Source organism: Pseudophryne corroboree, chromosome 7 (genome assembly GCF_028390025.1).
Source record: "Pseudophryne corroboree isolate aPseCor3 chromosome 7, aPseCor3.hap2, whole genome shotgun sequence".
Lineage (NCBI taxonomy): Eukaryota > Metazoa > Chordata > Amphibia > Anura > Myobatrachidae > Pseudophryne > Pseudophryne corroboree.
Genome location: NC_086450.1, coordinates 12,640,193 through 12,657,894, shown reverse-complemented (window position 1 = coordinate 12,657,894; position 17,702 = coordinate 12,640,193). Strand labels below are relative to the sequence as shown.

The 17,702-nt window shown below is 50.6% G+C and overlaps 1 protein-coding gene across 1 annotated transcript in view; it reads right to left on the bottom strand.

Moving 5' to 3' along the window:
- LOC134944120 (uncharacterized) overlaps positions 1-15,804 on the bottom strand; it is a 70,445-nt gene extending 54,641 nt beyond the window's left edge. Inside the window, exons 1-2 of the mRNA XM_063932694.1 lie at positions 15,744-15,804; positions 7,214-7,337 (exon numbers count right to left, since the gene is read on the bottom strand). Coding sequence (XP_063788764.1) covers positions 7,214-7,325 — 112 coding nt within the window. The 5' untranslated portion in view covers positions 7,326-7,337; positions 15,744-15,804. The remainder of the gene's footprint in view (positions 1-7,213; positions 7,338-15,743) is intronic.
- Between the last annotated feature and the right edge of the window lie 1,898 nt (positions 15,805-17,702).

The following is a 17,702-nucleotide window of genomic DNA, read 5'->3' as shown; positions in this document are numbered from 1 at the left end:
TGTCCTCTTTACCAACAGAGGGCGGATCTACCCGTGTGCACCTGCAAACTAAAATAGTAATTAGAATAAAATAGTAATTAACTGAGTCAACAACATAAATGAAAACACTCTAAGTTACTATTGTTCCAAGAGCTTTAATTCAGATGTCCATAGCGCAGGTGCAAGTATGGAATTTGCGTCCACAGGCGCAAGGCGCTGCAAGTGGGTGTCTCAGTTTCAAAGAATTTGGATGCAGCATTAACATAAGACGCAGACGCGGCAAAAGATGCAGCCGTGTGTTTGTGCATCTCAGAATCGAGGACTAAGGGGGTCATTCCGAGTTGATCGCTCGCTAGCAGTTTTTATCAGCCATGCAAACGCTAAGCCGGCGCCCACTGGGAGTGTGTTTAGCTTAGCAGAAGTGCAACGGTTGTATCGCACAGCGCCTGCAAAAAATTTTTGTGTAGTTTCAGAGTAGCTCTAAACCTACTCAGCGCTTGCAATCACTTCAGACTATTCAGTTCCGGATTTGACGTCACACACCCGCCCAGCGTTCGCCCAGCCACGCCTGCATTTTTCCTGGCACGCCTGTGTTTTTCCAAACACTCCCTGAAAACGGTCAGTTGCCACCCAGAAACGCCCACTTCATGTCAATCACGCTGCGGCCAGCACTGCGACCGAAATGCATCGCTAGACCATGTGCAAAACTACATTGTTTGTTGTGCCTGTACGTCGCGCGTGTGCATTGCGCCACATTCACATGCGCAGAATTGCCGTTTTTAGCCTGATCGCTGCACAGTGAACGAATGCAGCTAGCGATCAACTTGGAATGACCCCCTAAGATGTGAGAAAGGCTGAAATCTACATTGCAGTGTAAAAAAGTTGTCCAATTATGGGTCACATGCAAAACAATGCAGAAAAACCATTTGCCTCCTTGTAGTGCAGCGCGGGTTGTTTATTCCAGATACAAAGTTACTGTTTCTGTCTTTGCTTTGTTCCCAACTACAAATCAGCCTCTGTATTACCCCTTTCAGACCGCCAGCTTGTAACACGGGTTATTGCACACGAGCGCGCATAGGGGTGATTCAGATCTGACCACTGCTGTGCATATTCACACAGCGGGCAATCAGGTACTAACTGCGCAGGGCGTATGCACTGCAGTGCGCACGCGCTTCGGACAGCAACAACGGCAATCGTCGGACAGCGACGGGATGGTGCAAAAAATCAGTTTGCACGGGCATTTGCAAGGTGACTGACAGGAAGAGGGCATTTGTGGGTGGTAACTGAGCATTTACTGGGAGTGTCAGGAAAAACACAGGCGTGTCCAAGCGTTGTCAGGGCGGCTGTGTGACGTCAGCTCCGGCCCCGATCAGCCTGTCCTCATCGCACTGTAGGAGTAAGTCCTGGGCTGCGCACACACTGCACACACTGGATATTTGCAGTTCGGTGTACACATGTGATCGCACACTTGCATGGCGAATTTACACTCCCCCTGGAGGCGGCGACTATCTGATCGCAGGACAGCAAAGTGAGCAGCCAAGCGATCAGATCTGAATGACCCCCCCATAACTCGTGTTGCTGTGCGGCCTGAAAGGGCCCAGGGGAAATTTACCGGGTCGAGCAGGGTTGAACGCGGTTTCAACCCTGGTCGCTGTGCGGTGTGAACGGGTTGCCGTGTTGATGTGACCTGTTTCCCGTTCACACTGTATGGACAGGCGGCATTTGGAGATCCCCTGATCTCCAAGCACCGCATCTACACGCGTCACCTACCGGACTATATGCCGGGCTGAGGACGCCACAGTGAAAAGGGCCAAGGCGGGTCGCACTCGGGAAGCACCGTGTACCGCTCCCGCGTGCGACTCACCATTGGTGGTCTGAAATGGTAATATGTTATATGTGATGGTAGGTCAGATTCAGAGGTGATCACTAATGCTGCAGCCGATGTGTTGTCTATAGAGACACGCACAAGCTGCAACTCTAATCTACTATGGTGGGTACAAAGACGCACCATCCAGCAGACATTGACGGCACCATCAGTTGACAAAGTGACAAAACACCCGCTGTTGGCGGCACTTGTCCATTATCTGCTTTAATTACTTTCACTTGCATCTTCCCCCCTTTTTGAAGCCCAGCATCTCCTGACCGCCCCGGTCTCCTACCCTGACCTTCTTCTGTCACTAATACCTATACAGCATCTCCTGACCGCCCTGTCTCCTACCCTGACCTTCTTCTGTCACTAATACCTATACAGCATCTCCTGACCCCCCTGTCTCCTACCCTGACCTTCTTCTGTCACTAATACCTATACAGCATCTCCTGACCGCCCTGTCTCCTACCCTGACCTTCTTCTGTCACTAATACCTATACAGCATCTCCTGACCCCCCTGTCTCCTACCCTGACCTTCTTCTGTCACTAATACCTATACAGCATCTCCTGACCCCCCTGTCTCCTACCCTGACCTTCTTCTGTCACTAATACCTATACAGCATCTCCTGACCGCCCTGTCTCCTACCTTGACCTTCTTCTGTCACTAATACCTATACAGCATCTCCTGACCCCCCTGTCTCCTACCCTGACCTTCTTCTGTCACTAATACCTATACAGCATCTCCTGACCCCCCTGTCTCCTACCCTGACCCCTTCTGTCCCTAATACCTATACAGCATCTCCTGACCCCCCTGTCTCCTACCCTGACCTTCTTCTGTCACTAATACCTATACAGCATCTCCTGACCGCCCTGTCTCCTACCCTGACCTTCTTCTGTCACTAATACCTATACAGCATCTCCTGACCGCCCTGTCTCCTACCCTGAACTTCTTCTGTCACTAATACCTATACAGCATCTCCTGACCCCCCTGTCTCCTACCCTGACCTTCTTCTGTCACTAATACCTATACAGCATCTCCTGACCGCCCTGTCTCCTACCCTGACCTTCTTCTGTCACTAATACCTATACAGCATCTCCTGACCCCCCTGTCTCCTACCCTGACCTTCTTCTGTCACTAATACCTATACAGCATCTCCTGACCCCCCTGTCTCCTACCCTGACCTTCTTCTGTCACTAATACCTATACAGCATCTCCTGACCCCTCTGTCTCCTACCCTGACCTTCTTCTGTCACTAATACCTATACAGCATCTCCTGACCGCCCTGTCTTCTACCCTGACCTTCTTCTGTCACTAATACCTATACAGCATCTCCTGACCCCCCTGTCTCCTACCCTGACCCCTTCTGTCACTAATACCTATACAGCATCTCCTGACCCCCCTGTCTCCTACCCTGACCTTCTTCTGTCACTAATACCTATACAGCATCTCCTGACCGCCCCTGTCTCCTACCCTGACCCCTTCTGCCACTAATACCTATACAGCATCTCCTGACCGCCCTGTCTCCTACCCTGACCTTCTTCTGTCACTAATACCTATACAGCATCTCCTGACCCCCCTGTCTCCTACCCTGACCTTCTTCTGTCACTAATACCTATACAGCATCTCCTGACCCCCCTGTCTCCTACCCTGACCCCTTCTGTCCCTAATACCTATACAGCATCTCCTGACCCCCCTGTCTACTACCCTGACCTTCTTCTGTCACTAATACCTATACAGCATCTCCTGACCGCCCTGTCTCCTACCCTGACCTTCTTCTGTCACTAATACCTATACAGCATCTCCTGACCCCCCTGTCTCCTACCCTGACCCCTTCTGTCACTAATACCTATACAGCATCTCCTGACCCCCCTGTCTCCTACCCTGACCTTCTTCTGTCACTAATACCTATACAGCATCTCCTGACCGCCCCTGTCTCCTACCCTGACCCCTTCTGCCACTAATACCTATACAGCATCTCCTGACCCCCCTGTCTCCTACCCTGACCTTCTTCTGTCACTAATACCTATACAGCATCTCCTGACCCCCCTGTCTCCTACCCTGACCTTCTTCTGTCACTAATACCTATACAGCATCTCCTGACCCCCCTGTCTCCTACCCTGACCTTCTTCTGTCACTAATACCTATACAGCATCTCCTGACCGCCCCTGTCTCCTACCCTGAACTTCTTCTGTCACTAATACCTATACAGCATCTCCTGACCCCCCTGTCTCCTACCCTGACCTTCTTCTGTCACTAATACCTATACAGCATCTCCTGACCCCCCTGTCTCCTACCCTGACCTTCTTCTGTCACTAATACCTATACAGCATCTCCTGACCCCCCCTGTCTCCTACCCTGACCTTCTTCTGTCACTAATACCTATACAGCATCTCCTGACCACCCCTGTCTCCTACCCTGACCCCTTCTGTCACTAATACCTATACAGCATCTCCTGACCCCCCTGTCTCCTACCCTGACCCCTTCTGTCACTAATACCTATACAGCATCTCCTGACCCCCCTGTCTCCTACCCTGACCCCTTCTGTCCCTAATACCTATACACTATTCATGAACTCAACTTGAGATTTCTTTGTTATTCAGTCGCACTGTCCTTTATTCAGCGGTGCAAGTGGGCGGGTACAGGTGGGTACGGCATACCCTTAAGAATTTAGCCGCGGGTATGCTGTACCCACCGCCAACGGGCCGCCACTCCTCGCCGCTCCCTCCGCTGCTCACTGCCGCTGCTGTGGGATGAGAGCGCAGCGTGCGCCTCTCCTGCTCCTCAGTGTCTTCCTTCAATTCAGCGCCGGCCCGTGAGCCAATCAGAGCTCGTGGACCTGCAGCCAAGGCTGCCGGACCACGAGCTTTGATTGGTTCACGGATCAGCGCTGAATTGAAGGAAGACACCCGCACCGCCACCGGAGACTGAGGGGTAGGAGAGGCGCACGCTGCGCTCTCTGCCCCTCACACACAGAACAACAGCAGCAGCGGTGAGCAGAACGGGAAGGGGGGGGCATGTATACCTGGCACTGGGGGCATATCTGGCACTGCAGGGACATGTGTATCTGGCACTGAGGGCATATCTGGCACTGGGGGGGACATGTGTATCTGGCACTGAGGGCATATCTGGCACTGGGGGGGACATGTGTATCTGGCACTGGGGGCATTTCTGTATCTGGCACTAGGGGCATATCTGGCACTGGGGGCATATCTGGCACGCCTGCGTTTTCCTCTCCATTCCCAGAAAACTGTCAGTTGCCACTCCGGAACGCCTTACTGCTGTCAGTCACCTTGTGATCGCCACTGCAATCAAAATCTTCATTAGAACATTTGCTGCCTGGCGTTCCCCGTCGCCGGGCAGCGACGTGCCTGCGCATAACAGCCGCAACGCATTCTGGACCCGATTGCATGGCTGCGAAAAACTGCAGCGTGCGATCGGGTCGGAATGACCCCCATAGTTTTTATGCAGGATCAGATAGCTCAATGAGTAGGGTGTTTGATTAAAATTCAACATGTTATAGGTTTGAATCCAGGGTATGGCAATATTTTGAAAGAAGTTATGTAATAAAGGGTATTGTAACTGAATAACAGCGAGCTCTCAAAGCAAGTGCATGAATGTGGTATAAAGAGGATTTGCGCCCAATTCCATTTTCTTGCAGTGGTCTATAAATGTGTGTGTATTATTTTCATCGGCCTCATCAAGGACGGGGACGAATAGACCAGTTGGCCCAGTAGTGCATCCACAACAACCTTGAGCTTAACCCCCTCAAAACTGTCGAGATGATAGTGGACTTCAGGAAGAAGTCATCTAGTGCACCTCCGCTAACGATTGCTGACAATGTGGTATCGCTAGTGGACTCCTTCAAGTTTCTAGGGACCACAATCTCCCAGGACCTTAAATGGGGTCCAACACTGATGCCACTGTCGGGAAAGCGCAGCAGAAGTTGTTCTTCCTCAGGCAACTAAGGAAGTTCAACATCCCACAGAAGCTTCTGCTCCTCTTCTACTCCGCGATTGTGGAGTCGGTACTGTGCTCCTCGATACTCGTATGGTACAGCTCAGCCAGCGCGAGGGACAGATGCAGGCTCCAAAAGGTGGTCCGAACCACAAAGAAGATCATCGGGGCCGACCTTCCCTCAGTCCAGGACCTGTACTTGTCCAGAGCTAAAAAGCGGGCAACGAAGATAGTAAAGGACCAGCTACACCCCGGCCACAGCATGTTTAACTTGCTTCCTTCAGGCAGGCGTTACAGGGCCGTCCCCGCCATGTCTACCAGAAGCCTCAAAAGTTTCCTTCCCCAAGCGGTCCACCTGCTGAACTCCTGAACATTGACTGACTAGATGTACATGTAACTCACTTGTGTCCCTACGGTATACCTATCTGTGTGACTTTATTTACCCCCACCTCCACCTGCTATCTGTTACCTACTTGGCTGTTGTATAGCAAACCGAAGACAAACTCCTAGTATACGCACATATACCTGGCCAATAAAGCTGTTTGTGATTCTGATTCATATACTAACTACCAGGAGGGGCACCCGGGCAAGTTGTTTGGATGCTGGAAGTGCCGGTATTACACGTGTGTGTGTGTGTGTGTGTGTGTGTGTGTGTGTGTGTGTGTGTATACACACCAGGAGGCGTGTGCCTTATGTCCGTAGTGGGAAAATTAAATTGGGGGGGGGCGCCAATTCTCTCTCTGGCACAGGTCACCAGTAAGTCTAGTTCCCTGTTGTAAGGTACGGAACTGATCTCCATGCAGGTCCAATCTGCTTCCACCGGCTGTGACCATTGAGATGCATGTGCATAAGTAAAACATTGGACACTTATATCTGCCTATCGGTCTGAATCAGGCCCTGTGTTTGATATGCGTTGTACATACAGCACTTACCTATGACCATGGTCCGCAGCCCTGGAGGACATTATATTGACCCCTTGCATTCACATCAGTGCATGCAAATAGTTGGAGCGCACAGCAGCTATAAGATACTGGGGCAGACGTACTAAGCCGTGGAGAGAGATAAAGTACCAACCAATCAGCTCCTGACATTCTTTAAACACAGCCTGTAACATGACAGCTAGCAGCCGATTGTCTGGCACTTTATCTCTCTCCGATGATTAGTAAATCACCCCATTGTCGCACTACCATATCGCCACCACTCAAATTCACTGTAGCAAGTGGAAGTGCTGCAGGTATATGGGCTTACCGGAACCCAACACCTCCATCCCTACAGCTTCCTGCGCTCTTTCACTTGGACTGCCCGTCAGCAGTAAACGCATTCTATGTAACAGCCAGCAGGAAACGGCCATCGCATCTACACAGAATACACGGCTGAGATACACAGGTTCCAGGGACCCGGTGATGTCGTACCTGTGGCGGTGTTATCACGGCTGTTTCTGGAACACGCGTCTCTCTCTTCCTCTCCAGATATTCCTTTTCCAGGCAGTCCTAGGCGTCCGGATGTTCGCTGGCAGCACCCCATTCTAACCAGGACCTGCAAACAAGTATCGGGGGGTGACGACAATCTCTCTCACGCAGAAAAAGCACACAATGGGACTGGTCCAGCGATGGACGCGCTGCCGAAGTGAGACAAAGTGGAGCGATTTATTTGCTACTAAGCACGCACCGCGCATGCGTCCCGTTTGTGTCTGTACGAAGGCGCAGTTGTAATTTCAAAAAGGTCAACGTGACAATGGTCGACGCACATATGGTAGACACAAGGTTTTTTTCAACTTTTTCACACTTTACCATCCACATGGACTACGATTGTGAATAGTAACCTGCGCCGAGCGCAGCGGAAGCTCCTTGCCCGAAGCATGGCGAGCGATTGGACGCAGTACACTAATAGGGCCTGTTTGTGGCAGAAAAGTGACAACATACCCCAATAAATAAATAAATAAATGGTGTCAACCTTATATTTGTGTTGGCCATTTGCATGTCGACCTTTCAACCCTGTCGACCTTTCCTACAATCTACCTATTTTATATCGATCTTTTGGCCCTGTCGACTTAATGCATGTCTACTATTGGTGGCAGACCTTTTTAGTGTAGATCTAATAATCCACCCCCGTCCACCCCTGAATCACGCCCAATTTCCCAATATTGTGTGTTTCTATCGCTACACCAGTTCAGATAATAAAACCGGCAATAATGGACATTACACTGTAAGGGGTAAATTTACTAAGATGGGAGTTCTGTTTAAGATGGGATGTTGCCCATAGCAACCAATCAGATTCCATGTATTATCTTCTAGAAGGTGCTAGCTCAGGGATAGGGAACCTTCGGCCCTCCAGCTGTTGTTGAACTATACTTCCCAGCATGCCCTGAACAGTTTTAGCATTGCCAAATAGCAAAACTGTAGCAAGGCATGCTGGTATGTGTAGTTCAACAACAGCTGGAGGGCCAAAGGTTCCCTATCCCTGATCTAGCACCTTCTAGAATAGGGGTGGGCAACAGGCGGCCCGCGGGCCGGATGCGGCCCGCGGACCGATCGTGCCTGGCCCGCTGTGCCCCATTAGAGTGCAATGACAAGCGGCCCGACAGGCCGCTTGTCATTGCACTGTTCTCAGACGAGGCGCCGCTGAGGAAATCCCGGTCACGTCACAAGGTCAGCTGACCGGGATTTCCTCTGTTACCAAGCGCGCTGGGCGGCACGGGGGGCGGGCACTGCGCTTGGCGGCTGAGTGAGGAGAAGAAGCAGCGGCCAGCGAGCGGGAGCAAGAGGCCACATCAGCAGTGACTCCAGGCGGCATCATCGGACAGCGGGGATCGTCTGCCACTGTGACGAACAGGTAAACCCCCTGTCCTGCCAGCCCCTGGATCACTGCTTAAGCTGCCATATAGGTTTAGGGGTGGGGAGGCAGCTGAGTTAAAAACTACAATATGGGTTTAGGGGAGGGAGGGGATAGGGGGGGAGGGACTGTCTGCCGTAATGTGTAAAAAAGGGTGATGCTGTCTGCCGTAATGTGTAAAAAGGGGGATGATGTCTGCCGTAATGTGTAAAAAAGGGTGATGCTGTCTGCCGTAATGTGTAAAAAGGGGGATGATGTCTGCCATAATGTGTAAAAACGGAGGCACTGTCTGCTGTAATGTGTAAAAAGGGGGACGATGTCTGCCGTAATGTGTAAAAAGGGGGCGCAGTCTGCCGTAATGTGTAAAAAGTGGACGCAGTCTGCCGTAATGTGTAAAAAGGGGGACAATGTCTGCCGTAATGTGTAAAAAGTGGACACAGTCTGCCGTAATGTGTAAAAAGGGGGACAATGTCTGCCGTAATGTGTAAAAAGGGGACGCAGTCTGCCGTAATGTGTAAAAAGTGGACGCAGTCTGCCGTAATGTGTAAAAAGGGTGACAATGTCTGCCGTAATGTGTAAAAACGGGGCAGCTGTCTGCTGTAATGTGTAAAAAGGGGGATGATGTCTGCCGTAATGTGTAAAAAGTGGACGCAGTCTGCTGTAATGTGTAAAAAGGGGAACAATGTCTGCCGTAATGTGTAAAAACGGGGGCGCTGTCTGCTGTAATGTGTAAAAAGGGGGACGATGTCTGCCGTAATGTGTAAAAAGGGGACGCTATCTGCCGTAATGTGTAAAAAGGGGACTCTTTTTGAGTATTTTGTGTGTGGCCCTCGAATATTTGTTGGAAGTGTTAAGCGGCCCCCCAGCTGAAATAATTGCCCACCCCTGTTCTAGAAGATAATACATGGAATCTGATTGGTTGCTATGGGCAACATCCCATCTTAAACAGAACTCCCATCTTAGTAAATTTACCCCTGAGTGTGAGAATATGGGGGGGTAATTCCAAGTTGATCGCAGCAGGAATTTTGTTAGCAGCTGGGCAAAACCATGTGCACTGCGGGGGGGGGGGGGGGGGGGGGGATGTAACATGTGCAGAGAGAGTTAGATTTGGGTGTGGTGTGTTCAATCTGCAATCTAAATTGCAGTGTAAAAATAAAGCAGCCAGTATTTACCCTGCACAGAAACAAAATAACCCGCCCAATTCTAACTCTCTCTGCACATTTTTGCCCAACTGCTAACAAAATTCCTGCTGCGATCAACTTGGAATTACCCCCATGGACTCATGAGAGTATAGAAATCCTGGTACAGTTTAGCAAAGATCTACGTTGGTTTTATTTGTTCCTACCCTGTGTTTCCTTGTCCCTCCAATCCTCCTACCTGTAATTCTTATTTTTAATAACTGATTTAGGAGTCTATTTACCAAGCCTTGGATGGAGATAAGCCTGCTAGAGATAAAGTACCAGCCAATCAGCTCCTAACTGTCATTTTTCAAACACAGCCTGTGCCATGACAGTTAGGAGCTGATTGGCTGGTACTTTATCTCCATCCAAGGCTTAGTAAATAGACCCCTAAGTAAGTAGATGTATCACATGGAAGACGCAAGGCTCTAGAGAATAAAAGAAAGTGACATGTAATGCAAAATCATCAAAGGAGCAAAACGCTGATAACTTGCTGAGCGGAGAGGTTTATCCTCTATAACAACGGGATGTAGTCATGTGACCGGCGGTCTCACAATACCTCCCCCTACTGCCCGCCCCCTCAGAATCCAGACAGTCGGCATGCCGACTAGCAGGGACTATTCCAGGGACCGCGGCGGCTGCAACCCAGGACACAGCGAGTAGCGGCCTGCCAGCACGCAGGATCTGCATAGACAGGGAGCTACTCACCGGGTACAAAAGCATGGCCGCCGTGCGATGCTTGTGTACCTGTTCGGGGGGGGGGGGGGGGGGCTGATGTCAGAGTAAATTATTGTACATGTGCTAAATTTAGCACATCTACGATCAGATCTGAATTACCCCCCTTTGGCCCTCATTCCGAGTTGTTCGCTCGCTAGCTACTTTTAGCAGAAATGCAAACACAAAGCCGCCGCCCTCTGGGAGTGTATCTTAGCATAGCAGAATTGCTAACAAAAGCAGTTTCCTTGCAGTTTCTGAGTAGCTCCAGACCTACTCCTAGATTGCGATCACCTCAGTCCGTTTAGTTCCTGGTTTGACGTCACAAACACGCCCAGCGTCCGGCCAGCCACTCCCCCGTTTCTCCAGCAACTCCTACGTTTTTACCTGACACGCCTGCGTTTTTTAGCACACTCCCTGAAAACGGCCAGTTTCCGCCCAGAAACACCCACTTCCTATCAACCACTCACCGATCAGCAGAGCGACTGAAAAGCTTTGTTCGCCCGTGAGTAAAATAGCATAGTTTTGTGTAAAATTGCTTAACGCGTGCGCCCTGCTGTGCATACGCATGCGCAGAACTGCCGGATTTTAGCCTATTAGCAATTCTGCTAAAATTAGCAGCGAGCGAACAACTCGGAATGAGGGCCTATGTTACTAGGTATTATAGAATGGGACTCTCTCTGTCAGGAGGTACAACCCACATATCCACCATTGAAGAGAACATAAGTGATCAGCTTCCCCTTCCTTGCTTGGGGAGGTGAAAGTCTTTATACTGCAATTGTTGTATCTGGATAGGCAGACGGCACTGCCATTACTGGAGACAGGTGTAGCCACATTTTATAAACGATGGGGACTAGGGGGCTCATTCGTTTTAACGCACCAGAGCAAATGGGTTCCTACTGCGCTGGCATCGTAGTGCACCGGCGCATGCCAGACGGCCGAAGGCCGTAGCAGGGATGCAATCGCCTCTGCCTGATTGACAGGCAGAGGCGATCGCTGGGCGGGAGAGGGCGGAACGGCGGTGTTTGGCCGCCATTTTGTGGGTTTGGTCCAGCCAACGCAGGCGTGGCCGGACCGAACGGGGGGGGGCGGTCCACAGCAGCTGCGCGACATCAAAGGTTCTTGAACCTGGCAGAAAGTAGCCCCTTAAAGCTGAGAGAAAGGAGGGGAGGCAGAGTACTCATCTCTGCCCCCTCTCAGACTCTGCACCCGGGGCCCTTACCACCCCCCCCTAGTTGCGGCCATGATTATTCTGTGACATTTATACATTATTGCAATCAGATTGTTTACTGTCACCCATATTACTATATTTCTTGTCGCACTCTATGTCTGTATGCCGTCATATTCTTTTTAGGGCTGTACTTTGATATACTGCATTTTGTGAATAATTACAAAAAAATTAAAAAGAAAAAGAAAATAAGAGGCAACAAGTAAATGTCATTTGGCTAGCATACTATAGGAAGAAGGCATGCCTGACAGTAATATACAGTAGTATACACGGACAAGAACATGTTACTAAATTTGGACAGAAGCAGATAAACAGCACAACACTGTGAAATACACACAAACATACATTCATCTCATTCTTACCTTCATCACTATATGAATATATGGGGGGTATTCAATTGTTTGAAAAGTAAGTTAGGCGTCTGTTTTTTTCCTATCTAATAGAAAGACATCCAACCGACTTTTCAAACAATTGAATTCCCCCCTATGAACGTTTTAGATATTACTCAGCAAACAGACAGTTTTACGGTGGAGCTCAGCCCAGATTATCCCCATCAGTACTCCACCAGTACCGCAATTTCTGCCTCATCTGTCTCCGCATCAAGAGGGTTATTCAGAGTTTTTAGCAAACCTAAAAAGTTAGCAACTGGGCAAAACCACGCTGCACTGCAGGTGGGGCAGATGTAACATGTGCAGAGAGAGTTAGATTTGGGTGGGGTGTGTTCAAACTGAAATCTAAATTGCAGTGTAGAAATAAAGCAGCCAGTATTTACCCTGCACAGAAACAATATAACCCACCCAAATCTAACTCTCTCTGCACATGTTACATCTGCCCCACCTGCAGTGCACATGGTTTTGCCCAATTGCTAACTTTTTTTGTTTGCTAACAAACCTGAATAACTGAATAACTAATCAAGGCAGCAAATATTGCTCTTATTTTCTTTCCACAAACTTTCCATCTATAGGCCCCATATGCACTATGGGGGTCATTCCGACCTGTTCGCACGCTGCTGTTTTTCGCAGCGGTGCGAACGGGTCGGTTCTGCGCATGTGCGGCGGACGCAATGCGCAGGCGCCTCGTTGTCCAGCTACGGCTGTCACTGGGCAACGACAAGGAGAATGAAGAAAGCGATCGCTTCCGCAATCGCAAGAAGATTGACAGCAGGAAGGCGTTCCGGGGCGGCAACTCACCGTTTTCTGGGAGTGCTGAGTCCAACGCAGGCGTGTCCAGGGCGGGAGTCTGACGTCAATTCCGGGACCGTACAGGCTGAAGACATCGCAGCGGCTGAGTAATTTGAAAGCTACTCAGAAACTGCACAAAGTGTTTTTTGCATAGCATGGCTGCACAAGCGTTCGCGGCCTTGCTATGCAAAAAAAACCTCCCCCATAGGCAGCGTCTTTACCATTTTGCTATTTAGCTATGCCTGCTGACCTTTCTAACATCAATACAATCCCTTGCCACCGTCACCTCCCCCCCCCCCAAGCTGCGCTCATCTTCCAGTCTTCCCTTATTAAACACAAAGCGGTCTCCTACCTTAATTTTGGTGGCTTCCTGTCATCTCTCCTGTTAATTATGGTGAAGAAATAAATTGGAGGAAGAATTGTATTCTCCTTGTTATTGTGAGATTTGCTTCAGCTGCGACGGTCCCTTCCGTAGTGGAGACGGCCTGACTGCAGCTTCCGCAAACATGACTAATCAACAAGTGCATTAAATAGTAATGCATGGCCTCAATAATTAAAGGACCTTCCTTGATCTTAATTTCAAAAGGTAATTTCACCCTTACTGCATAGCCACATTATTTTTCTCTGGGCTAGGTAATTTAAAGCAATTTCCAGTTGTCGTAGAAACGCAATGTTTCCGTAGCAACAGGAAAGCAAATGGAGACCTTCAGGTTTCACCCTGGAAGTACAGCGCCTCAGTTGAAAAATTAGTTACTAACACAAGAGGTCAGGTGATGGCGGCAGGGTCAGGGGTTAAGTGAGAAACCTTTATGTTAATCACACTTTATTGCTAAAGCAAAGTTCACCTCATTCATATTAGTAACAGTTATTTATATTCCGCAGCAATTTACAGAGAGTGTACCAGTTACATGAGCCCCTGCCCCACTGAGCTTACACTCTATATTCCCTATCACATGTATACACACACATTACAGAGAGTGTAGCAGTCACATCAGCCCCTGCCCCACTGAGCTTACACTCTATATTCCCTATCACATGTATACACACACATTACAGAGAGTGTAGCAGTCACATCAGCCCCTGCCCCACTGAGCTTACACTCTATATTCCCTATCACATGTATACACACACATTACAGAGAGTGTATCAGTCACATCAGCCCCTGCCCCACTGAGCTTACACTCTATATTCCCTATCACATGTATACACACACATTACAGAGAGTGTAGCAGTCACATCAGCCCCTGCCCCACTGAGCTTACACTCTATATTCCCTATCACATGTATACACACACATTACAGAGAGTGTATCAGTCACATCAGCCCCTGCCCCACTGAGCTTACACTCTATATTCCCTATCACATGTATACACACACACACACACACACACACACACACACACACACACACACACATTACAGAGAGTGTAGCAGTCACATCAGCCCCTGCCCCACTGAGCTTACACTCTATATTCCCTATCACATGTATACACACACACACACACACACAGACACACCATACTTACCTACATTTTGGCTGCTCTCTGCGGGAGAGAGCAGCCAGGTCAGCTCAGAGGGTGGGCAGGGGAGGCTGTGACGTCGTGGAGGGGGTGGGCCGGAGGCGGGATGGGGCGGAGAAAGGGTGGAGCGGGGGCGGAGCAAGGGTGGGGCCATGACAATAACTCTTTTAAGCCACGCCCCCGCTCTGTAATGCCGCGATCACCGGCATTACACTGCAGGGGGCGTGGCTATGATGACGCGATTCAGCAAGAATCGCGTCATCAACTGCCCGGACCGCCCACTTTACACACTAAGTGGGCGGACGGGCAGGGGGGACCCCACGAATCGGGAGACTTGCCTGCTCTTCCGGGGGGCCGGGAGGGTCACCCGATTTTCGGGAGCCTCCCGGCCATTACGGGAGAGTAGGCAAGTATGATACACACACACACACACACACACACACACACACACACACACACACACACACACACACATTACAGAGAGTGTATCAGCCACATCAGCCCCTGCCCAGTGAGCTTACACTCTATCACATGTACACACACATTCCGGAGAGTATATCAGTGACATCAGCCCCTGCCCAGTGAGCTTACACTCTATAGCCCCTATCACATGTACACACACATTCCAGAGAGTATATCAGTGACATCAGCCCCTGCCCCAGTGGTGCTTCCCCTTTGGGGGTCATCCAGACCCGGACGCTAATGCGTCTCGCAGCGCAGTTTGCCGGTAGGGGCAAACTGTGCATGCGCAGCGACCGCGCAGGCTGACACATAGCAGTCGCATCCCCGATGGACGCAACCGCCATGTGATTGCCCGTGGTGGGCGTTTGCGGGGCGGCGACACGGCATTGAAGGGGTGGGGTAGTGCGAGTGGGAGCGGGCTGGGACTGTTTTCGGGGCGGCTGCATGATATCACACGCAGCCACTCTGAACAAAATAATGCCGGACGACCACTGACATCGCAGCCAGGGGTCAACCCTAGACCCAATGCGTCCGCAATTAGATTGCAGACATACCGGGAGGCGGCCCCCACGCTGGGTGGCATTACCCTGTGCTGGGTATGCAGCGATCTGCATTCATCTCTGAATAACCCCCCAATATTCCCTATCACACACACACATTACAGAGAGTAATGACATATTGTAACAAGCGACCGTCCACCGGACACGACGCTGACACAGCTGTAGGGAAAAGCCGTCCGTTTACTTCCACAGCACAGGAAACAGGTCTTTATCACAGCAAGCTCACCGGATACCGTAACCAGGCACCGGCCCACAAACACCACATACCAGAGGTTCCCAAACGCGCTCCTCAAGGCAGCCCAACGCTCCTGGTTTAAAATGTACCCATGCTTGGCCACAGGTGACTTACTTAGCACGTTAGTCAATTTGATTTAACCATCTGTGCTGAGCCAAGGATATACCTAAATCCTGGACTGTTGGGGTGCCTTGAGGAGCGCGTTTGGGAACCTCTGGCACATACACAAACCTCAGGCTCCCTGTTTCTAACCCACTGGCTCGTCCTCTACCGCCTGGCCACTTGTTGGCATCAGGAGCCCTGAGCCCTTGCCCTAACGAGCTTTATAAAAGTATGGCACAGGTGTGCCTGATTGCTGGGAGTGCTTGCTCCAAAACCTGGACCGGATCTGCATGGATGGGATGGTGCCACTCTCCCATCCAAACCCCAGGGACCCAAAACCGGCCGCGCTGTGTCCTAACACCTCCCTGGGGCTTCCTCTTGGTCCAGTCCTAAACCCAGGTCGCTTTGGCCCGGGGCATCCGAATTGTTGTGCCCTGTCCTGCAAACACCCGGGGTGGCATCCGGACTGGACTGCCACAATATGTATAATGTATAATTCAAGTACACAGACCGGAATTTGATTCCTAGAGGTGGCGGTGGGGCCCAAACCAGAGGCGTAACTAGGGTTTTTGGAGCCCAGGGCAAGATGGAAAATGCCCCCCCCCCCCCCCCAAAAAAAAACAACACACAAAAAGAAGCATGTGCGCGCGCCAAAGGCGCGTGGTGAAAAAAATGGGCGTGTCCACACACCAGAAGGGGTGTGGCCACGCTCCAGAAGGGGTGTGGCCACTGAAAATGGCCCACAGTGCCAGTTACATTGCCCCACAGTGCCGGATACATGCCCAGCAGTGCCAGTTACATTGCCCCACAGTGCCGGATACATGCCCCACAGTGCTGGATACATTGCCCCACAGTGCCGGATACATTGCCCCACAGTGCCAGATACATGCCCCACTCAGTGCCAGTTACATTGCCCCACAGTGCCAGTTACATTGCCCCACAGTGCCAGTTACATTGCCCCACAGTGCCGGATACATGCCCCACAGTGCCAGATACATTGCCCCACAGTGCCAGATACATGCCCCACCCAGTGCCAGATACATGCCCCACAGTGCCCGTTACATTGCCCCACAGTGCCGGATACAATGCCCCACAGTGCCGGATACATGCCCCACAGTGCCAGTTACATGCCCCACAGTGCCAGATACATTGCCCCACAGTGCCAGTTACATGCCCCACAGTGCCAGATACATGCCCCACAGTGCCAGATACATGCCCCACAGTGCCAGATACATTGCCCCACAGTGCCAGTTACATTGTCCCACAGTGCCAGATACATTGCCCCAAGGTGCCAGATAATAAGATTTTACTCACCGGTAAATCTATTTCTCGTAGTCCGTAGTGGATGCTGGGACTCCGTAAGGACCATGGGGAATAGCGGCTCCGCAGGAGACTGGGCACAACTAAAGAAAGCTTTAGGACTACCTGGTGTGCACTGGCTCCTCCCCCTATGACCCTCCTCCAGACGTCAGTTAGGATACTGTGCCTGGAAGAGCTGACACAATAAGGAAGGATTTTGAATCCCGGGTAAGACTAATACCAGCCACACCAATCACACCGTACAACTCGTGATATTATACCCAGTTAACAGTATGATAACAACGGAGCCTCTGCACAGATGGCTCTCAATAATAACCCTTTAGTTAACAATAACTATGTACAAGTATTGCAGACGATCCGCACTTGGGATGGGCGCCCAGCATCCACTACGGACTACGAGAAATAGATTTACCGGTGAGTAAATTCTTATTTTCTCTAACGTCCTAAGTGGATGCTGGGGACTCCGTAAGGACCATGGGGATTATACCAAAGCTCCCAAACGGGCGGGAGAGTGCGGATGACTCTGCAGCACCGAATGAGCGAACTCCAGGTCCTCCTCAGCCAGGGTG